The sequence below is a fragment of the Fragaria vesca genome, unplaced genomic scaffold, assembly GCF_000184155.1.
Source record: "Fragaria vesca subsp. vesca unplaced genomic scaffold, FraVesHawaii_1.0 scf0512949, whole genome shotgun sequence".
NCBI classification, from domain to species: Eukaryota; Viridiplantae; Streptophyta; class Magnoliopsida; order Rosales; family Rosaceae; genus Fragaria; species Fragaria vesca.
The window spans coordinates 13,361-36,595 of NW_004443391.1; the positions used below are offsets into that span (position 1 = coordinate 13,361).

Below are 23,235 nucleotides of genomic sequence, written 5' to 3' on the forward strand. Positions count from 1 at the left end.
AGGCTTGGGACTCAGGGCCCAAAAATCTAAAGGGCCCAAAAATATTTTTCTATAGTTGCCAATTTTTTTTTTTCATAGTTTTTGGCTGTGCAATCTGACATGAATTAAAGACAATTATCCTAAAACAAAGACAATTACACGTGATGAGGGGCCAAACCATCAATTACTACTTAAATTTGTACCCATAAAAAGTTAAATATTAAATAGAAGCAGCCAAACAGGTAAGATATTTGTTGTATAGATAGGATTTATAATACAATTAAGATTACTAAACCATCAAGGTTTTGGAATCCTATTTGCATAATAAGTATTTTGCATAAAAATCCTATATATTTTTGGATGTTATATGCTATTTTATATATATAAAAAAAATTAGGGGCCCAACTCTGAGAGTTCGACTCAGGCCTCAAAATCTCAGGTTCGGGCCTGTCTGCAGATCAGAAAGTAAATCTGAGTTTTATCGAGAGTAGAAAGTAATTTATCGAAAATGCATGTGTAGAGGTTGTTTCTGGCATGGCACATCGATCTTTAAGATTCAATAAGGTTGACTAAGAGCTTATTAGTTGATGTTAACATCGAGATTTCCTCCTAATGTTGCATTACATAAATGTGCGGCATAACAATCAGGGCTAAGCAAACTTTTGAAGTGCAGCAACTCCAGCATGCAAGTCCTTCATCAGTTTCGATTTTGAAGCATAGTACTTTGAAGTTTGGACCTGCTCCTTTATTTTGGTTTCAGCCTCCTCGATCAGTCGATCCCTTTAGCTGAAATAGACAGAAAGAATAGATGATAGGCCAATTCATGTACCTGAATGCTACTGGTTAACTTGGAATGGAGGGTTGGAGACAGCTCGTAGGCGTTCTTTGGCAATGACGCTCTCTCTCATCAGCCATACATTGACGAGTACTTTGAGTACTCTTTTCATTTTTCCTCAAATCTACAAGTAAATATATGTTGTTACTAGGTTGAGGTGTCTGTTTATGCATGTTGTAAGTTGTGTCGGCAGGATAAGTGAGGATTTTTGTGTGTGATTTTTTGACATAGATTGTGAGATAATAGTGATGCATAAACCGAATATGAGAACATAAACTGCATGAACATGAAATTTAGAGGGTAGAATGTGGAAAAATCCAAAATAAATTGTGTAATGTAAGAAACAAGGACATGGTGAACCACTGACTGCTCTACATACGGTTTCTGCCTGTACCGCCTGCACAGCCATGCTTTAAACACTCGCAAACCAAACAAACTGCATTTGATGCAGCAAAGCAACCATATCTAAAGCTTTTTTAACTTCTTGATCCCTAACAACTCCAGATGATTATATGCAGAATTAACATATGCAACATGCGTTGAGAAACCAGCCTAGCTCAAAACTACTATTATGATCAACTAGAGTATAATGCTAAAAGGTATGTGCCTCAATGAAATGAAGGGCCTCAAAAACGAGCATTGGTGATCTGCTTATATATGCACTGACATGATAAATTCAATTTCAATATCAATATCAATATCAATATCAACTAGCTTTGAAGGCCTGCAAGCCAATCAGATCATATGAAACTGATCATTATAAATCATGGATTCTAAGGCCAATGCATAATTGGTTGCTTTTGCTTTCTTGAACAATTGTATATAAGTATATACCCTTTCTCATCTCTTAGCCATGCTCAAGAAGTATATAATAATTTTCATACCAATTCTGATAATAGCTACCAGCCGGCAGAAGGTACAAAGTTTATTGATTAATTACAAATGGAGGAGCTCCGGAAAGGGTTTGGCTTCTTGCAGGCCTCACTAGTTGTTCTTGTACTTGATTATAGTTGATATTTGATTATGGAAATATGTGAATGGCGAAATTCACAGTTATGTTTTAGAGTAGTGAAATTTGCACTATCTGATTCACAATTCACACTACACAGTTCCTTTTTTAGTTGAAACTCTTAGTAGCTTTTCAACCTCGCGTTTTCGGGTTTTGTAATAAGGCTTGTCTATTGATTAATTATTTATTTATTTTTAGCCAAAAAAAAAATTATTTTTAAATATTTTATATACATGCGGCTATCCTATGCAATTAATACTCATTAGTTTTGTCCTTACAATTCACAGTTATGTTTTAGAGTAGTGAAATTTGCACTATCCGATTCGCAATTCACACTACACATTTCCTTTTTTAGTTGAAACTCTTAGTAGCTTTTCGACCTCGCATTTTCGGGTTTTGTAATAAGGTTTGTCTATTAATTAATGAATTATTTATTTTTAGCAAAAAAATGTTTTAAATATTTATACACCTGTGGCTATCCACGTAAATATTTATTAGTTTTGTCCTTACAATGTAAACATTGCTCATATATAAAGAAGTTTAATGAGAAGACACATCTACCTCCTACTAGATTATTTCCTTACGATCTCTAGTATCTCTCTCTCTCTCTCATTCTTATCCTAAAATGAAATAGTTAGTTTTTTTTTTTAACTAGGAGTTAGGTAGAGCAGAGTGCTCTCCCATCTCAAATTTATTAATAAAAAAGAAAGATTACAAATAAGTTGGATGACACTAAAACCAGTACCCTAAAACACCAAACTACACTATAAAACAAGTCAATGAAAACGAAAGTTTGGGAGACTGAACTTATCTCGTTAATACATGCCCCAAATGAAGTGGGGAGGTTCATCCCACCAGGATAATGCAGACATCGATAAACCCATATTGGCAAGAGCATCGGCCACCTGATTACCTTCCCTGAAGATATGAGAAGATCGAAAATTCATCTGAGAAATGCGGTGTAAAAAATTACCCCATCCTACTCGCAAACGCCAAGGAACAAGATGAGGATCCTGCAAGAAATTAAGCACAATTATTGAATCCACCTCAAGCCAAATATGCTCCCAATCCCTAACCCAAGCCAACTCAATAGCTTGAATAACCGCCATAACCTCTGCATCCACCGAGTTAAGAATTTCAAGGTTTGAAGCAAAAGCACCAAGGAAAGAGCCGTGAAAATCCCTAAAAATTCCACCATAACCAGATTTCCCTGTAGTCTTTTGCCATGCACCATCAGTATTGACTTTAATCCAACCAAAGAGAGGTGGATGCCAATTAACCTCTGTAATCCTTGGAGCCCGATGGGGCCGACATAATAGACCAAACTTCTTCAAAACCCGGAGCTCTGTTAAAGAATTAGACATGCAACCTAAGGCTAATTTGCTAGCTGTTTTCACGTGACCCATAATTAACTGACGTACTGCATCTACAACAATGGTACAATTATCATGCCTCATTTTATTCCTTGCTTTCCAGATAAACCACAAGGTAGTGGTGTAGCATATTAACCAAATCTCCTTGAGCTGATGACTACGTCCAACACCCCCATAGTATAGTAGATCAACCAAATTTTGAGGTAGACATCCTAACTCAAATAAACCCGCCCGATTGTTCCATAGTGAAGCAGCAAAAGAGCAAGTCAGGAAGATATGTGGCAATGACTCACCATCCCTACCACAAAGGACACAACGAGAAGCCAAAGCAATCCCACGACGTTGTAGTAAATCCTCGGATAACACCCTACCCCTTAACACTTTCCAAGAATGAAGAGAAATACGGGGAATGATGAATTTAGACCATATGAGCTTCCCCCAATCCAAAGATGGTAAACGTGGGCGCAAAAATTGGAATGCCTCCTTTGCAGATAGCTCCCCAGAAGATAATGGAACCCAAATCAACTTATCAGACATATCAGGAACAATAGGGATAGGGACATCATTAATTAACTTACATATGCCTGGGAAGTGAAATTGAAGCAACATAGGAAATTTCCAAGCCCCATTATGAATATAATCAGCTACCAAGTCATCTTGTAGAGCAAGTATGAGACCCAAAAAAATCCATGAGAGGTTTGCCCAAGAAGTTATCATGCCAAAAAGAAACAGTTATCTTTGAAGAAAGATGAAATAGTTAGTTGTTTGTTCAGATTCTTTGAAGAAAGATGACTTCTGTTTATTACTATTAATCTTGTGGTCATGCTGGAAGGAACGTAACTTGAGACTTTGGGAGAATTAAGTGAGGTCACATAATCATCTTCTCTATCAGGTTCGTAACTACATTATTATGTTGAATCAATGATAAAAAAGTAGGGGAGGATACGTCAGTTCCACCCTTGGGTTCCTCCTCCAACTGGATGGTTGAAGGCCAATATTGACGGTGCATATGAACTAAGCTCTCGCCGAGGTGGTGTCGGGGTAGTCCTCCGAAACTCAACTGCACAGACTGTTGGAGGCTGTTGTTTTCGGGTTGAGAATGTCACTACTTCTGATAGAGTGGAGGCTGAAGCTAGTAGAGCTGCATGTGAACTAGATGTTGAATTTAATTTGGCTCTTATAGTATAGTGATGGAATCAAATTGTTTGACATTGGTAAAAAGTACGAAATCTTCAGAGGTTGAGGATTCTGGCTTTGGTATGATCGTTTAAGTATTCTCTTTCTTATCTTCCTTCTTCTTTTTTTTAGTCATGTTTACCGAGAATCTAATACGGCAGCTCATAATAAGTTCGCTAAATTGGCCCTTACTTCTAGTCTATCTGTTTGTTGGGTAGGTAATACCCCAGCTGCTCTTCAAGGCATTTAAGCCTCATTATGTACTCCTTGATCCATTTCAACAAAATCTAACGTCTTCTTCTAAAAAGAAAATTGTAAATAATTTTGAAAGTAATTTTTATGTCACATCATATATCAGAACTTTAATAATCAAATTCAACTTTTCCGTCAATTCGTCGTGAAAACAAAAATTTCAAACCCTGTATATGCATCGCGGTTATATATTAATACATACAAACTCATTGGGGTCCATTCATATGTGGTTTCTCTTACCAGGGACATGTGAGACCCACATGACAATGATAAAAAGTATCAGCTTGAAAGAGAGTTTGGATCATCTTGAGACACGATTGGAGATGCCTACAGGTTTACAAAGTGAAAAACCTTGGACCAACAGGGTCTATGAAAATCAAACCAATAATTTTCATGTCAATTTTTGTTGTCCTAGCTAGTTTCCTTTAACTATGTACGTGTTACATTCTCTTCGACACCAACATAGAAGAGTTATGTGCCTCGATTATTGGATGGCTAAAAAGTCATGGATTTTGGTAGTCCTGAATATTGACATACGTACCGATCCTCCAATCCTATGAAAGAATTGCTTAAATTTATATTTGGGAGAGTTGTAAATACTTAATGTTAAGGAAAAAAAAATGGAGATGGTATCTCACATTTACTCCTTAAGCACTTTCGTATCTCAATTTAAAAAAAATATCAGTTCGGTATCATCAGGGTTTAGGGTTTAGACTCGAAACGAATTTGACTGTTAACTCGGTTGACCTCCGTTAAACTTTGAGAGGTGTTTTCGTCATGCCCTAATATCACAACAATTTTGCTCAAAGCTTCTTGCTATTGCACATCTGACATTGATTATGATTCTGTGCATGCAAGTATCTTGACAAAGGTGGGAGAGATCGAGGATGTTCATCATATGGTGATCAAGGAGAGAAGGCCGAATTAGTGATGGCTGTCCAGGTTGGTTTTCTATGCTCTCGGGGCTCTCGGCGAATCACGAAGGCTAGGTATGAATTTTGTCAGATTTGATGAAGCTCGAGTCTGAATTGAAGGTTTGTGTATACTGACAGTGTTTTGCCAATATGAATGGGCATCGTGGGTGAGACGTTGGCTTTAAAGGAGCGTTGCCTGAACGAATGGGCGGATTGAGATGGTGATGAGCGCGATCAGAGAAGAGGAAGCAAGGTGTCCAGAATGATTTTCATTCTCATCCGGAACAACAATTGGATTGAATCCAATTCTCACCTTCGCCTCCTGGAAGACAATGTCTCGTTTTGAGTGATTCCCATTGAGATTTCAAAATTCAATGGTACTGGCCGGGTTCGTTTCAAATTACGGAAAGAAGGTAATTGCCTATCAAAATTCAATGTTATTGACGCCGAAAATCTCCATTCTATCTTTTTTCCCATGTGCTTGTTCTTAAAAACCATCTTTCTCTTCAATTGTGTTATAGAAAATCCCCCAATTTAAATCTTACCTCTCATAATGAAACCCCACTTCTCATAAACTATTCAGCTACCCCATCAATCTATCAAGAAAAAGTGCATAGTGAATGAGATGGATGAATTTAAAGCTTGAAATTTTGAATGATTAATGTGGAACTTAGGAGAAATTTCATGGACTACCACATTTGTAGTAGTCTGAGTTTGCACTAAGCATGGAGAGCGGGGAGGAAGAAAAAGATGAGTAGAGTGTGAGGAGGAAGAAGAAGAGATTGAGTGAAGAGACGAGATATCCCTCAGAAGTTACTCGAGTCAATAACCAAATTAGTTTCGGGTACTTATGTTGGGTAAGGGTGTAAATGTACCAAACTGATATTTTCTCATTCGGAACAACAACTGGCTTGAATCCAATTATCACCTTCGCCTCCTTGAAGACAATGCCTCATTTTGAGTGATTCCCATTGAGATTTAAAAATTCAATGGTACTGGTTAGGTTCATTTCAAATTGCGGATAGAAGTCAATTGCCTATCAAAATTCAATGTTACTGATGCCGGGAATCACCATTCTTTCTTTTCCCATGTGCTTGTTCTTAAAAACCATCTTTCTCTCTAATTGCGTTATAGAAAACCCACCAATTTAAATCTCATAATTAAACCCCACGTTTCATAAACTATTCAGCTACCCCCGTCAATCTATCAAGAAAAAGTGCTTAGTGAACTGGATGAATGAATTTAAAAATTGAAACTTTGAATGATGAATGTGGAACTCAGGAGAAATTTCATGGACTGCCACATTTGTAGTAGTCTGAGTTTGCTAATCATGGAGAGTGGGAAGGAAGAAGAAGACGAACAGAGTGTGAGGAGGAACAAAGAGATTGAGTGAAGAGATGAGAATCTCCCTCAGATTTTACTCGAGTTAATAACCAAATTAGTTTCGGGTACTATGTTGGGTCAGGGTGCATGTAAATGTACCAATATGATATTTTTGTAAAGTGAGATACCAAAATATTTAATGAAATGTGAGATACCGTTCGCATATTTTTTTTTCCTCTAATGTTAATTGAAGTTCATGTCTCACCTGCAACTACAACATCACCAGAAACCAATGTGCCTTCACCATACCACTCGACACTAAGGTTGCATTAGTCTTATTTCGAATCACATGAGGACTACCCTTCTTCTTTCGGACCTTGCCTGTAGAGTCCGGCATCACCACTACTCCATCGGAACTAGTCCGGCGGTGCTTCGCGGCCTCCTCATGCTCGTCAGCACGCCAATTGCACACCCCCAGCAGATTAAGGCTGCCAAGAGTAGCACTTGGCCCAAGCAGCCCATTACCCAAACCAACATCATCCTTTCCTACACCAAGCAACCCAGTCGGCCCAATGACCCCTGCTGGCCCAACAACAGATCCATCCCACCTTGCAGATTTCAAACCAGGTTGGGTTCCCGCAGAAAAAGCCGGATCCCTTAACCTAGCTTTTGCCACAACAACGAGCCCCGTCCTCGGCTACATGCCTACATAACGGCCTCCGGTACCACCTGCGACGTCGCCGCTGACTCCAGAAGACCATTGTAACCCGTGGGGTCATGGGAAAACAACCCACAACCCCAACACAACCCTCTCACCTTCTCCATTTTCATGTCCAGATCCACTGTCACTTCCGATGAGAAATTAAGCCAGGGTTCACCGCTACAAAAACAGCCGCCGCACATTGTGCATGATTTGGTCTTCTGGACAACCTCCCTACGCAGCAGAGCCGCCGGATCAGCCTGAATAAACGAGCCCAAAATATTCCCAAGTCGAGCAAGGACATTCTCCTTGCGCATGGCAAGTCGGAGACCCCTGACAATGACCCAAACCTCCAGCAGATTCGGAAAGCAACCCCTGGATCACTCACTCCATCGTAGTCTGCCAAGATAAACATGGAGTTATTGTAGAACCAAGGTCCCCCATGTAGGATGCGATTATGCTCTTCCGTCTCCTTGAATAGGGAAAACGAAAAGCCCGCCGTCCTCCGCATGGATCTTGACCTTCTCCATCACCCTCCAAACCGCCAACATGGCAGAAAGCACCGACGGAGCTGCCACCTCACTTACTGGCAAAAGCTAGCCGACGGCACAAAAGAACCAGAATCTTGGATGAGACACCCCTTCCCCTGGTCTAGGACCACCACCGCCTCCTATAGCGGAGGCGCCGCCATCCTCTTTTTTCAGCAACTGTCGACTAGGGAGAAACCTTCTTATTAATGATTTATGATGAGACAATTACCTTGAAGTTATAACTTGTAAGTATATGATTTTGGAGTAACTGAACATGTTAAGAAATTTACGTAGCTGCACAATGGATTAATTGGTGCCGGAATAATTTCTGATTTAAATGTAGCTTTATTAGTTTACACACTCAAGTGACTCAACATATATAATACACAGATCTATATATGAAATCATATATTATACGGATTACACAATCAATCGATCATGCAAACTCTAGCTAGGGAGCTTAATTTCATGTTCCTGTGATTATACACGATACATATTACGTACGTACTGGATATTCTGGAATTATAATATATTCCGTCAACTGAATAATTCGATCACAGAAATAAAGGATACCAGTACTATATATATATATATATATATACCCCATTAAACTGAACTTGAAAGCTAGCTTTGTCAGATACTTCTTTAGTATCCCGGATTGCAGCATCCACAGAGCATCTGGAAAAATGAACCACTTGACTCTTGCTGCAATTGACATGAAAAACAAAACCTCAACAAACAGAGCACAAGAATTTGCGTTGTCCTACATATTACTAGCAGCCAGGCAATTATCAGGATTTCCTAATCACTGTAGCTAGCCTTGCTTAGACACTCACAAAGGAAAGCACACAGAAACCAAGTGTATATAAGGTTTTGAGCAACTAAGAATATAAATATAGCGATCACAGTAAGAACCCAATTGCTTGAGGATGGCCAAGCAATGATGAAACACATTATGTTCCCTTGTTATTTCGAAATAAAAGATAAACCCAACAAAGAGATTTCACTTCACAGGGAGATTCATGCATGCACCAAGATAAGAATCAATTAATTAAGAAATCAGACAAATTTAATTAAGTTGGTATTGAAATCAACTTACAGTATCCGATTTGGTACTCTGATTTCCAATGTTTGACCTCCCCACGGGTTCACTTGATTTTCTCTTCTTCTCTAGGCCTAATTCCTTCCTGGTAAGAGTGTCATTTCGAGTCAAGAATGCTTCATCCATTCTATTTTCTGGTCCTACTTTATTGCTCAAGACCTTGTTGCTTGTAATAGTACTTTTGATGGACTCAAACGTAACTTGGACTAATTCAGCACCACCCTTTGGACCTTGATGACCATTTTCTTTCCTCCCTTCGTTTTTCTCACCATAGGGTGAATTAGAATAGGACTTGGCCAAATCTATGGAAAAATATGCATCACTAAATTGATGACTCGGAGTCAGAGTAGTGTCTCCGGAGACAGGAGCTGATGAATCTTGATAAAAAGATTCTTGTCTTGGGTTCAGAGCGATGGTATCGGGCATGTTTGCTTCTGTTACCTGATGTGATCCACTTCTTACAAATCCATTCCTTACCAACTGCAAGAGCTCCTTGCCTTCAATATTGTAACCTTGAGAACTATCAAGAAGTTTTTGATCAGAAATGCCACAAGAAAGATGAGCATCAAACTCACATATGTGACACCTATACAGCCATCCATCATAACCAGGCTCACTGCAGATATCGCAGCACAGATCACACGGAGGCAAAAAGGACAATTTCAACGCGTGAGGGTGTGATGAAGTTGCAATAGAGAAAGGCAGGATGGAGCACAAGCTATGGTAGTAAAGGCCACATTCCTTGCAATCATAGTAAAATCCGGCAACAAGCTTTCCGCAGGCCTTGCAATTTATAGCTCCTTTGCTTGAAGGTGAAGGATGGAGATTCAAATAGTGATTTGGATGTGCCGGGTGGCGATTTTTTTGGGGCATGTTGTAGCACACTTGGTGTAGGAAAAATGGGCATTTTCTGCAGCTGTAGTAGTCCTTACAGGGGAGTATCATCAGACTGCAGCCTGCACATGTTTGGTTTTGCTTGAGAGGTGAATTGGTTTGCTCTAGTGAATGTTCATGGCTAAAGTGGTGAACGTTGAGCTTCTGTTCCAGTTTTTCCATTGCTTCAATTTGTTTGCTCCTATCTGTCTCCTACAATCTCTTTGCTGATTTGAGTTTTAAGTGTTTGGCTTTCAACTATTTCTTGAAATATCCGCAATTGGAGTTCCTATATTTCCAGTGTATTTTAAGAATGATCGGCATATTACATGTTCTTTTGCAAATTCCAAGGCTAATAGGAGCAAGATTCTTGACTGTTTAAGACACTTCAGAAATGTTGCCTTGGCCGGCAGTGTATATACCAATGATCGATAGTGTGACGTTCTTGCCCCTTTTATCGTGGAAGGTTTTTCATATCTAGATAACTTGCTACCAATTGGTTCTTACATTCGTTGGTTCAGCAAGACCAGGCCACATTATATCAGTACTATAGACCAATATCGACGATAAAGAGAATGTTGGTAAAAATCTAATACTTGTGTTATTCTTTTGGATTGTCAATTTATCATCAAGCTCGCTAGTTCTTTTTTTTGATTGAAGAGCTAGATTGATGTCATCTTGCAACGTACATAACATTCTCGATATCTAGGCTAGCTTGGTAGCTTGAAAAGAGTAATGTAACAACAAGGCAGTGCTGGGTTTTAGTACTTGCCTTTTTGAGTCCGAGTCCCATCTCTCATTTACAAATTACAAATTTACAATTCACAGCCCATAGGCCACGCTTTCCCGGTGATATTTGAATCTGACTGTTTTGCAATTGGTACAAGCAGTTCAAGCAGAAGGAGATGATTTCTCTTATTTGGGTCGTATCATAGACGACATTTCGGCTTCCTTGGGTACTTTTAATGGTTCTTCCTTTAAACATATCTATAGGGAGGTGAATGTATCCGAGAGAGAGAGGGAGAGGCGGCAGCATGAAGGCTCTTGTTCTCTCATCATGGCGGCTGCTCAACCTACGTTGTTCCCGTCTGAATTTTTTGGGCTGTGCCACTCCCGCTCACGGCTCTCAACTGACGAGTCCTTCGGGCTCGCGAATCGTTTCACAGCAACCTTCGGGTGGCCGTAATCTCCTCCTTTCGGCTTGGCACCGGTTCACTGAAGCTTCCTCTATTGGAGTTTTTGGGGGTCAGCGGATCTTCTCGCCGGCGGATCCTATCTTGATCTGGGATCCTGGGTCTGCCAAGGTGAAAGGATTTGATATAGATTCTCTTTTTCTGGTGATCCGTAGTTTGGCTGCGGGATGTCAGCGGAGGAAGCTTTTGGGTCCTCCACGGTGGTGCTCTGGGATCTGGTTGAATGGTTTGGTGTCGGTGTTCTCCGATGGAACGAGTTCTGTGTATGTTCCGGCCAATATTGGGTGGAGTGATTTGAAGGGGCGCCGACGGCGACGTGCTAAGCGGCGGTGTCGTGGTGGCAGGATGCGTCGGAGTGCCGTGAAGGTTGCTAGGGTTCATCTCTGCAGGTTTTGGGCCTGGATCTGGGGTCCAGATTTAGGTATGGATCTGGGCTGGTTTCGGACAATTGCAATGGGCCTTGGTATACTCAAGGATTGGGCCCGGATATGGGATCCTGGAGACTTGAACTTTGGCTGGACTTTTTATTATCTCGTTTTGAGTGAGAGATCGCAAAAGGAAGAGAGACCTCGGTGCCTCATCATGGGGAAAATTTTATTAGCCGGGGCTCTTATTCCTTTTGTTTTGGGCTTCATCCAAGAAGGTGGGTGTACTAGAAGATTACTAGTTTAGTTTATTCTTTTTTGGGGTGGATTTGTAGTAGTTTCTATGGAACGGTTTTTTATGACGCTCCTATTTGGGAGGATCGTTTTTGTACTGCTTGCTAAGTTAATAGAGTATGACCTCTTTCATTCAAAAAAGAAAAAAAAAAAAATAAGCGAGGTGAATGTAATGGCTCATCAGCTTGTTAAATATGCATTGCTGTCTGGTTTTCAGGTTTCTTGGATGGGGATCGGAATGTGCCTCCAGAGCTTGAAGACTCTCTATGTAATATCTGATCTGATCGATTTTACGAAAGTATATCGTCTTCTTTCTTAAAAAAAAAAAAAAAACTACATTTTACAAAGGAAAAATGATCCAAACAATGTCTTCCCGACCAAATATAGATATATAGAACCGTTAGTTTTGTCAAAAAAAACTGACGGCAGACATACTTTTACCAATTTACCCCTTTGTTTTTGTTCCTTCTTTTGTATAATAAATAATTTTTTGAGTTTGTTGTCAGAAACAAAAAAAACAAAAAACAAAACTGAACTACACAGCAAACACCTCCCTCTCCTTCACCCCTCCCAATATCTCCTTCCCCCGCACCCTCATCTCCGGCGACACCGACGGTTGTTCTGTATCTACGAAGCCCACCCCTTTACCTGGTGGACTGTTGAGTTCTATTTGGCTAGTGAGGAGAAAGTGATGATTGTTCATGAGGATGCGAGTTGGTTTGAGAATTGATGGTTGATCACTCGATCTCCATTGCACGTCAATATTGACAGAGAGAGCACAAGACATAAATTAGAGAGCCAGATACTTTGATTTAAATATCTTTGATTTGATCTGGGTCACTGGGTGCGAGCTTCATTTCAATTATTCAAAATTTCAAAACCATCTATCGGCGGCGGCAAGTTCAGTTCGAAGGGCAGGAGTCTCCGGAAAGACGACGTGGGTTCTGAAAACGTTGTTGAGTAACGTTATTTACAACTTCAGAATGTAGGTTCGAAACTTCGAATGGATTCAGATCTTTAGAGACGGAGAGAGTAAAGGGGGAGTTTTATAATCGACGAAGAGAGATAGAGAAGGAACGTAGTTTCAGAACCAAAAAAAAAAAAAAGATAGAGAAGGAAAATAAAGAAAAAATGTTAAGATCTGAAAAGACGAAAGTGTCTTTTAATTGTCAGTGTTTTTTAACGGAGTTAACGGTTATAGATACCAATCTTCAATCGGAATAAGAACAAGATACCGTTTTGAAGTTTTTGAAAGTTAAGACACTAAATATTAGCTTCTCTTAAATGTGAGACACTGTTTAGATCATTTTTCTTTTTACAAGGTATATATAACTCTGGTGTGGATGAGCTAACAGAGAGAAGGAAAGAAAGAAGAGCAAAGCTAAAGAGAAACAAAAGAAAGCAATCGATAGGGATAGTGGTTGTTCTCTCTCTTAACAACCAAATATTCAATCACTTCTTCGGGTGCTCTTTATCTATTCTTGTGCACTTGAACTTCATCATTTTATTATTATTATTATTATTATTATCGTGTCTTAGGCAGGAAAACAGAACAGAACAGAACAGAGCAAATTTTGGTTCTTGCATGTCATGAATTTGTTTGAGCTGTATGAATGTTCTCAAGGAATGAGCTAAATGAATGTTGCTAATTGAAAAGATCGGCCTCAAAGCATCGTGGTTAGGAACCATTTCCGACGGTACCCCCCAGTTCTTGCTACGTGCTGCACTGATTAATTACAGACCTACCTTCTTCAGTGTGTGTGTGTGTGTGTATATGTGTATATATATTTGACATGTTTTTATTGTGTATGGATACCACCACTAGAATTAGAATTAGATTTAGAGAGGTGTCATGATGAAAGAGTAGCAGAAACCAGGAAGAAAAGTTCAGAAAGAAAAGTCCCCCCATGTAAACAAAATGGTGTCTAAATGTTTGTTATTTATTGATTGATAATCATACAAGAAAACTATGATTATATACAAGCTTTCAGTATCATATATATACAAGAGGACTATAACTATAACAAAGCTATAGATACAAATCCTACAATTACTCCTAGATATGTTGGTGAGGAACTGAGGATATCCCGATCCATCATTCTAGATCTCCAGTATTGCTCAGTCACCTTGAATGCTGAATTGCTGATCACAGAACTTATTTCTTTCCTTTAACATGAGATTAAAATTAGATTGCTGAATTTGATATTGTTGGAGGTTTCTTTGACCAAAGTTGCAGGCTTTTAGAAGATGAAAGCTGGTTTGCTTCGATATGTTTGTGAAAGAAACTAAGAAAGCGTGCTTGTTTTTTTAAGCATAATTTGTGTCTTCTTACCTGACTCATTTTTGTTTGTGCTGAAATACAAGAGAAGATGACCAACTCATTTCATTTTCTCAGAAACTTACAATGTAGTTCAGTAAGAAGAGAAACTAGCAAAAAGCTAGACATCTACACCTGATTCGGAAATTTTCCTCCAGCTTCGACAAGTTATATTTCCGAAACAAACTGATTTTAAGAACTGTTACAAGCCAAATTCATCAACCCAGAACATTAGCAAGAGGAAGCAGAAGCGCAATTAGCTAGAATCCTTTTGACAATTAAACCTTTTCTTTTATGGGACAAAATTGCTTGCCACAACCAAATTTTGGAATGTTTGAGCTAACTAAACATAAGGAACCAGAACAGTAGAACATATATCATACTCACAAAGGCAAAACAAGAAGAGACTCCGATCAAACTAGCTAGCTAAACCCTGATTTAGATTCCACTCCACACCATCTCTTCAATAACGATCCTAACTCAATTCAATTTAATTCAGTTTCAGGACTTGAATGATTCTGGTGAAAACCGATATAATATCGGGTAATGTGCACGGTGGTCTGACGGAAGACGATGACAACACACGGCCTCATTGCCTCAACCATTACCGGCGGTCCCCTAGAGACCAAAAACATGCAGGAAATGTCTCTGTCGACTCTCAATCCAAAAAACATGCATACAGGAAAAGTTTCACGTGTTTATCCAGATTTATGCCGACTAGAACAACACGACACCGAATAATTTGTCCCAGACCGACCAAGATACCAACCACCACAATATTACCTAGCTACCTTCTTGTTTAAAACGTACTTTCACCACTAAAATTACATCTTAGTCCTTCGGGGCATGCAGTTTTTTGATCTATATAACGGGCAGTTTGGAGCAAGCTGAGGAAACCATCAGACTATCAGAGCAAATATCACTCAAAAACCTAAGAGTACGAAAATGGCACTAGCAATTGCGACTTTACCAGCTTCCGTAGCTCTCCGTCGATACGGCGGCAAAATTCTGCAGTACGTACATGAAGATGTGGAGACACACGGGTTGCTCATAGCAGACGGAGACGACGTTATGAGTCCGTTGTGTAAGCTGGAGGTGTTGCCGGCACGGTCGGGTAACGGACGAGTGCACATAAGATGCAGTTACAACAACAAGTTCTTGGGGGAGAAGGCGATTCCGTGGTGGCGCCGGTGGCTGAGCAACCTGTGGAGGATGAATCAGCATGGGGATGCACCGTGTTCGTGCCTTCATATATCTTCCACAACAGTAATCACGACGTTCAGTTGTTGCATGTGCAACGAGGACGCAACCTATTCATCGATCAACAAAATCCTGTTCTTGCAGTATCAGAACAAGTTCCTGCAAATCCCCAAACTGCTTATCACATGATATTCAGTTTCACCGATTTGGTACCCCTGTTCATGATGCCCAGACACGTGGCGTTTAAAGGGGATAACGGCCAATACCTTCGGTTCATGACGATCAGCAACCAGCCCTTTCTACCCTATCAAAAAAAAACCCAGCCCTTTCTACAGTTCAGTTCCGCCGTCGACAAATGGCATCCATCGGTGTTGCAAGAGGTCGAAAACGACTTTTATGGTTACGCTGACAATTGGTTTCGCACCAAGTGTCATAGCAGCAATGTATGGGACGGATACTGGAGGCGTAACCGTGATTCTGATCCTGAATGGATTCATGCTGACTCGGTTTTATTGCCCCACCACTCGCCCGTGAGCCACCGCTGGGGCGACAACATTTTTAGGGCAGCCAAGGTTGGCGAGAGTGCTGAAGGCATCATAGTCGCTTTCAGAAGCACCAATGACAACTACTTAATGCGAGGGAGTGCTAACAATGTCCAAAATGTGCTCCGTGCCACCGCCTCCACCACAATCCCCGAAGCACGCTTCTTGCTGGAAGAGCTTGTGAGATCCAGACTAATCTACAACGTTAACTTCAACCTCCTGGACGCGAGGATCTACTCTAACGAGCCGGAGTTGGTGACAGGCCAGAGTTTCAATAACGTCACATCACTACCTCAGAATATGGAGCTCACCTACACATATACACAAAGTAAGTCGACTAGCACATGGAATGCCACCGTTTCAACCACCGTTGGCGTGTCTACCACTTTCAGAACCGGTGTTCCGTTCATAGCACACAGTGAGATCAGTACTTCACTTGAGACTACAACAACATACGAGTGGGGACGAAGTTACACAGAAGACGAAACACGCACGGATACAATCGCTATTACTCTGCCACCGATGAGTGGCGTCACGGTCAGCAGGATAGAGACACGGGGTTCGTGTGATGTTCCCTTCTCTTACACTCAGGAAGACACTCTTTATAATTGGGAGAAAAAAGAATACCAAAAGCATGATGGTCTTTACAGAGGAGTTAATAGTTTCAACATCCACTACCAGGCTATAGAGGAACCCCTGCCGTCGTCGTCCGATCCAAACCGAGAAACAAAGACGTATCCAGTGTTTCCCACTACTTCTCGACTAGTGTCATCTGTGCCTGCTGCTTAGCAATTCTTCAGGGACTACTACTAAATGCAATCGGCCGGCGTTCCTTAATTGGCTGCAAAAGTGGTACTTCGTGTCTGTCTGTGCTTGTTTCCATTTTCATTTGCTTGTAGCCTTACCTTGTTTGTGAGGTTGTCATTTGCGTCCAGCTAGCTAGGAATAAAATTGTAGCGAGGTTAAAAGGCTTGTTGCATCTACGAAATGCAATTGGCGTTCCTTGCTAGCTAGTATTCGTGTGTCTGTGGGCGCTAGCTTGTTTTCATTATCCTAATTTGGCTATAGCCTCGGTCGATCACCTTGTTAGTGAGGTTGTTGTTTACGTCTTGCAAGGAATAAAATTTTCCGTTCATGTGTGACATTACTAACAGATAGATAAAGATTACAATGAGTATTGATTACAAAACTTCCTGATAATGAGAAAATATAATCATGCCCACCTAGACGTCGCAGTTGAAATCAATACGAACACGCTCATGGAGCTAACACTAGCTTGGCCCTTGCTCCTAACAAAGAAAATATAAAGCTAACACTAGCTTGGCCCTCGCTCCTAACAAAGAAAATGCTGGCTCAACTTGAAGGCTTCCTTTGCTAGGGGATGTGAAATACTTTTGCATTCTCGCTTCACAAAACGCCAACTACAAGCTGAAAGTGTACGCTAACTTATAGTCCCCCTAACTTATTACTTCAGAAAAAAAAAAAAAAACTACATTTATAAATCTGATATCCCCAATGTTTGTACAGAAAAAAGAAAAAAGAGGAATGCACACACCAATAGAGTAGCAAGCCCTCGGAAAATAGGGGAGCATTTAAGGAACAAAATCAATTAGAAACATGAACATGAATTTACAGAAACTTAATTATAACTCTTAACCTTAATGGCCATGAGAAAAGACTTCCCGATGAACTTGTCAAATTATCCACCTTTGATCACAGCTCTGTGGAAAACTTCAAAGTGAACAACCCCAAATGCAGTAGAATTCTCACTCGTATATTTTGCAATGGTTCGAAGCTTGCAAACTAATTAGGTCATAATTGCATTACAAAGCATAATGTTCCGAAGACAACAGTTCTGCATTTATTCTTGACCCTGGATATCAGAAAACAGATATTAGTTAAAAAAACAATAATCACCAAGGAAAACAAAGAAAAAGGAATTAAAAAAGGGTATATTAGGAGATATTAGGAGACGTATATTAATCCATCAGTACAGGGTGGGAGGCAGGAGATATGCAAACAAATCGAGTTATATCTAATTGAAACCTTCAGCTTTTATAGACTACATGCTGCCATATTAAGAGATGCACAACAACAACACCTAATTTTCAAAAGTTCATGCTCTTAACTTAAAATCCTGAGGAGCAATGACAACATTGTTACTGCATACACACACACACACACACTACTAATATGTTAGGCATTCAATAGTATACTCCTTAGTGATATAGTGATAGTAATCTAAAATCAAGAAATCAGGACAGACAAGGTACAAGCCAATGCTAGTAATCTCTGGATAAGAATCATAAGATACCAATGACCAATCATCAATGAGGACGATGTATATCTAAGGATAGCATTAGGAACATTTTGTGGTTGCGTAGAAATATCACTTTCAAAGTACTCAAAACTACATCAACTCTAGCATACTGCTATGTTATAGTGAACTGCAATTGGTCACAAAAGCAACTATTAAATCACAATCATTTAAAAGCTATAAACTGTATAGGGAAATAACTTACAAAGATTGGATTACTCATTGGAGACCTGGTCGGTCACATCCATCTGGAGCTTCGGCAACTTGGGGCATTCGATGACCACAGGATTCAGTTCAGCTGGCAATTTTATCCCAATGCTCCTCAACTCCGGTAGTTCTAGTAGATACAATTTCCTCAACCTTTGCATTTGACATTTGGATTGTGAGTCACATTCGAACAAAGTTTGCAACTTATCACAAAACTGAACATGTAGAATTTCCAGGTTTTCTGGCAGCTGGGAGGAGGGAAAGACATTTATGATTCCTGGACAACAATCCAGATACAAATGTTTAAGGTTCTGAAAGACTTGTGGTTGCACACTCCCATTGTATAGTCTGCTCAAAATTGGAAGGTTTGAAACCCATAGAGTCTCTAAACTTCTGCCCAGTGTGACACCTGCTTCTTCGTTAGAAAGAATGTTCTGTACTTTACTGCATCTCTCTAACCAACAGCCTTTCATTACCTTCACATTATCCGAACCTAAATCAGATAGTGTAGCTATGAGGTCATTGTCAACCAAAGATATGCATTCGGTACACTTGAGGACCCTTTCAAAACCCTTAGGGAGACTGTACGATCCATAGATTTCCAAAGACCTGTCATGCTCTTTTGGATGAAAATGTTTAGTATGGAAGTACACGTCTCTAAAGATATATTCATCTTTGCAGTGATTTATACCTCCATCTTCGCCTTGCTTCTTCTTTACGTGGAAATGAAATGTTTTGAACTTTTCTTCCCAAAACTCAGGATGTTTGTCCAGAATGTGAAAAATTTCATTGCCACCAACTGATATGGAAGGTTTGTCACTGCCCACGTAAATATCAGCAGACTCAAAGATGCCACATTCATTCCAGTTGACCACTTGTGGCAAATGATTTATCTTTCCCAAGACAATATCACGCATACCCCTCAAGTCTGGCAGATATAGCTGCTTTAAATGAGGAAGCTCTGATATCTCATAAGGAAATGTCTTCATTCCAGTCCCTGACAGATCAAGAACCTCCAGGCGACTAAGTGACTTCAGAGACTGCAACTCTTCTATATGTGAACAATCTTTTAAAAAGAGCTGGCAAAGGTTGCTGAAAGTGTTTAGGGGTGGCAGAGTCCGAACTAGTGTTCCAGAAAGATCAAGAATCTCAAGTAGTGTTAGTGCTTCTAGATCTTGCACTCTTTCTAAGGATGAACAACCCTTTACTGAGAGCTGTCTGAGGTTGGTGAGTTTGGACATGGATGGTAGCACTGACAGTGGGATTCCAGATAAGTCGACGATTTGAAGGTGTTTCATATGCTCCAAGAATTCAAAATTAATGTCGGCTAAAGAACTGGCACCACACAGATTGAGTTCAACAAGTTTTGGAAAGTCTTTCAGAGGTGGAAGCTTTTTCAGGTTTTTGCAATTTTTGAGGATGAGATGACAGAGGTTACTGGCTTTGCAAATGGAAGGAAGGAACTCAAGCATTGTGTCTGAGAGGTTGAGTATTCGAATATGAAACATCTTTTGAAAGGATTCCTCATGTAATTGTTTCACAGCCCTGCAACCTGAAATATCAAGAATCTCCAGTTTTTCAAGAGGCTTCAGGTCTGGCAAATCAACCAAAGCCACGCAACCGGAAAGATTAAGCTCTCGAAGCCTTTTAAGTCCTTCCATCTCTGGAAGCTTTTCCAAACATGAACAATCCATTAGCAAAAGTTGACAGAGGTTTGCTAGGTTGGACAGGGAAGGTAGTTCTTTTACTTTAACCTTTGAAAAGTTGAGAACTCGAAGAAGCCTCATATGCTGGAAGGATGTGTCTTCAATTTTTTTCACAGAGCTAGAACCAGAAAGGTCCAGTGATTCAAGATCCTTGTTTTCTTTTGTGAGTGGTAATTTTGAAAGCTTATGACACTCTCGTAAGGAGAGATCAGAAAGGTGGCTGAAACTGGAAGGTAGCCTACTGATATGAGTTCTAGATAAATCAAGGGTCTCAAGGCTATCTAAGGGTTCAACCTGTATTTCTTTTAAGCCTGTAGCACCAGCAAGGTCAAGAGTTTGAAGCTGAGGTATTGTGTTCAAGGTTGGAAGGTGAGCTAAACTTGCACAACCACCTAATAAGAGATGATTAAGTGCAACATTATCATGCAGAAAAGGCAAGCGACTAATTTGGGAATTGGAAAGATTAATTGTATGAAGTTTCTGGAGAGGTGCTAAGGTTTTGTCTTGGAAACTTGTGAAAGAGGTAGCACCAGAAAGATCAAGCACCATGAGCTTTCCCAAGGATTTTAAGCTTGCCAGTGTTTCCAATTGAGAACATCCTCTAAGGATGAGCCACCGTAGTTCACCTCTGTCAAAAAGAGAACTAGGTAGTGATTTGACCTTGGCTTCAGAAAGGTTAAGGCTTCGAAGGTTATCCATATTGGCAAAAAAGTTATCAGGGATCATCTCCAATAAAGTAGCACCAGATACCTCAAGAACACTTAAGCTTTGAAATTCTTGAATAGGATCAATCTTCTCCAAGCGATCACAGTATCTGAGCACAAGAACGGAAATGTTCTTTATGCCAACCAAGGGTACTGGCAGAGATTTGAACCTAGGCTTGAGTAACATGAGAACTTTGAGAGTCTCCATGCGTTGAAAGCATGTGACAGGGACTTCCCTATCGATGCAATGCCCATCCATTAGAAGTGTGGAAACTTTCTCCCAGGTCTTATGACTGGATGGTGATTTTATCATGCGATCCGTATGTGCAAGAACTCCAAGATCTTTCCACTTTTCATCTTCAAACACATTAGCCAATCCAAGCCTTGCAGTCGCATTGAAATCACTTTGGCAATGATCAGTTGTACACAAAAGTATTCCTCCCATGACAACCATATTATCCTCTTGTTTTCTCAACATGCCCCAATCTATAAGGTCCATCAAAACCTTATGTCCTTGCTCATACGCCTTCCCAATCTGACTGTTGCTTCCAAAATATCCTTCCATTATCCATTGTGTGATCAACTCATTGTAATGAACACCACCATGTTTGTTGAGAAGCTGAAAGGTATGCCAAAAGCAGTCAGTGTGAGCACCGGATGGCAACGCATTACACCAAGAGTGAAGTAGCAGATTTATAGCAGTCCTAGCAGTTTCCCCTTCATAAGCTGCTTCTTCCAAAACATTTTCCATTGACCAAACACCAGAACCTTTCTCTGCCAAGTAATTTAATGCTTTTGCTATCGTGATAAGTACGGTAGGAATACCATTACTCATCTTCACAACAGCTGTGGACAGTTTTTCAAAGCTTGGATCAGAAACTGCATGCTTGCTTTCTTCACACAATAAAGCCAAGGACTTATCTGTAGACAAAGGATCCATCTGCAGTACTGTTGTATCTCTGATCTCAATTTCCTGGTTCATCACCCGTGCATTGTCTTCGCCATCACTTTCACCTCTGGTGATTAAAACCTTGAAAGATTTTTGGTGATTTGGATTCAGCAGGTCGTTTATTTCTTGCAAAATCTCCTCTAGTACATCCTGCTTATGAGGAACATCGTCCAGAACTAGAAGAAATAGCTTATTTTCTTCATATGCTGCAGATCTGAATGCGTCAAGTTTCACAGATATTCTCGGCTTCAACATTTCCAAACTCTGCTCTTCCTCAATAGCATCATCATCATCTTCCCATTCCTCATGAATAGATAATAGAGATAGCTGGCGAGCAATGTTTTTGTAAAGAGATTCTGTGTCATAATTGTTATTCACATACAGCCACAAAGAGTCATGGATTAAATCATTATCCTTGATTATCTCTCTTGCTGCCCACGTTTTCCCTACTCCATGCTTCCCATCAAGAACAACTGTTGATACATTGGGGTCCTTTAGCAACTCCAATATCTCCTTGATACGTTCCTTAGTACCTGAGGCCATTGCTGACAACAAAAACAAAAAGTAAATTAATTAATAAAAAAAATAACACATGAAACTTTCATAACATATCGACCTTCAGGAAATTAATTTGGTAATTGAACTATCACAACCCTTTTGTTGCAAAGATAAATTATTTCATCAAAACCATAAAGAAAATCATTTTGTGTTCCCTAACCCATGGTTAGTAGCAGGGAATCTAATTTTCAGAGCAAAGTAACGTGGGATTTTGAAGTTTTGGGCCTCTTGGATGATCAATGGAACTACATGTTGTTGCTTATCGCGTATAAACTGTATAAGTGAAGATGAAATGAAAAATTGATCAAGAAAAAAAAAAAAAAATTCATATTAGTAACTTACAGGAAGTTGAAAATCATTTAGTCATGGCCATATTGCCTAGTTGCAATATAACCTGTCCCATAGGAAGATTTTCCTAAAGAAGACGATTCAAGAAAAGTACTTTTTACAGAAGGGAATCTTTAAACGATCAGCATTTTAGCAACAAAACATTAATATACACAAATCGATTTGTAGTCACAAGCTTATGCAAAGTTAATCCGTATGTATTATTAGTTGATGATGAGAAGTTTTTAACACCAAACTAACAAATTAACCAAAGGTAATGAATTAATATAGAAGAAAGCTTGGGAAAACCTGATGGGTGGACTTGAAACTCAGATTCTGAACACAAGTCAAGCTGATCAAAGTCGGATTATTCTGTTGAATGTTGATCAAGTTGATAGGATACTTGTCACTTCTCAGACATGTTTGGAGAGAAAACTGTATAGATTTTTCAGTCTTCACCAAAATAAGTGTATCAGCTAGTCTTTTTCTC

General features: G+C 39.8%; 3 protein-coding genes across 3 annotated transcripts; 1 reads left to right on the top strand and 2 right to left on the bottom strand.

Moving 5' to 3' along the window:
- Nucleotides 1–2,638: 2,638 nt before the first annotated feature.
- On the bottom strand, nt 2,639–3,733 carry LOC101307849 (putative ribonuclease H protein At1g65750-like). The gene has a single exon (XM_004309424.1). The coding sequence runs from the start codon at nt 3,731–3,733 to the stop codon at nt 2,639–2,641; it is 1,095 nt and encodes a 364-aa protein (XP_004309472.1).
- An 11,638-nt stretch (nt 3,734–15,371) lies between these two features.
- LOC101308144 lies at nt 15,372–16,766 on the top strand. The gene has a single exon (XM_004309425.1). The coding sequence runs from the start codon at nt 15,372–15,374 to the stop codon at nt 16,764–16,766; it is 1,395 nt and encodes a 464-aa protein (XP_004309473.1).
- Nucleotides 16,767–18,509: 1,743 nt separating this feature from the next.
- LOC101308434 (putative disease resistance protein At4g19050-like) lies at nt 18,510–22,403 on the bottom strand. Its single transcript, XM_004309426.1, has one exon. The coding sequence runs from the start codon at nt 22,401–22,403 to the stop codon at nt 18,510–18,512; it is 3,894 nt and encodes a 1,297-aa protein (XP_004309474.1).
- Nucleotides 22,404–23,235: the final 832 nt, after the last annotated feature.

What these genes read in the sequence shown, in the direction of transcription:
- LOC101307849 (XM_004309424.1), bottom strand. Translation starts at nt 3,733, where the DNA reads ATGTCTGATAAGTTGATTTGGGTTCCATTATCTTCTGGGGAGCTATCT.
- LOC101308144 (XM_004309425.1), top strand. Translation starts at nt 15,372, where the DNA reads ATGCAGTTACAACAACAAGTTCTTGGGGGAGAAGGCGATTCCGTGGTG.
- LOC101308434 (XM_004309426.1), bottom strand. Translation starts at nt 22,403, where the DNA reads ATGGCCTCAGGTACTAAGGAACGTATCAAGGAGATATTGGAGTTGCTA.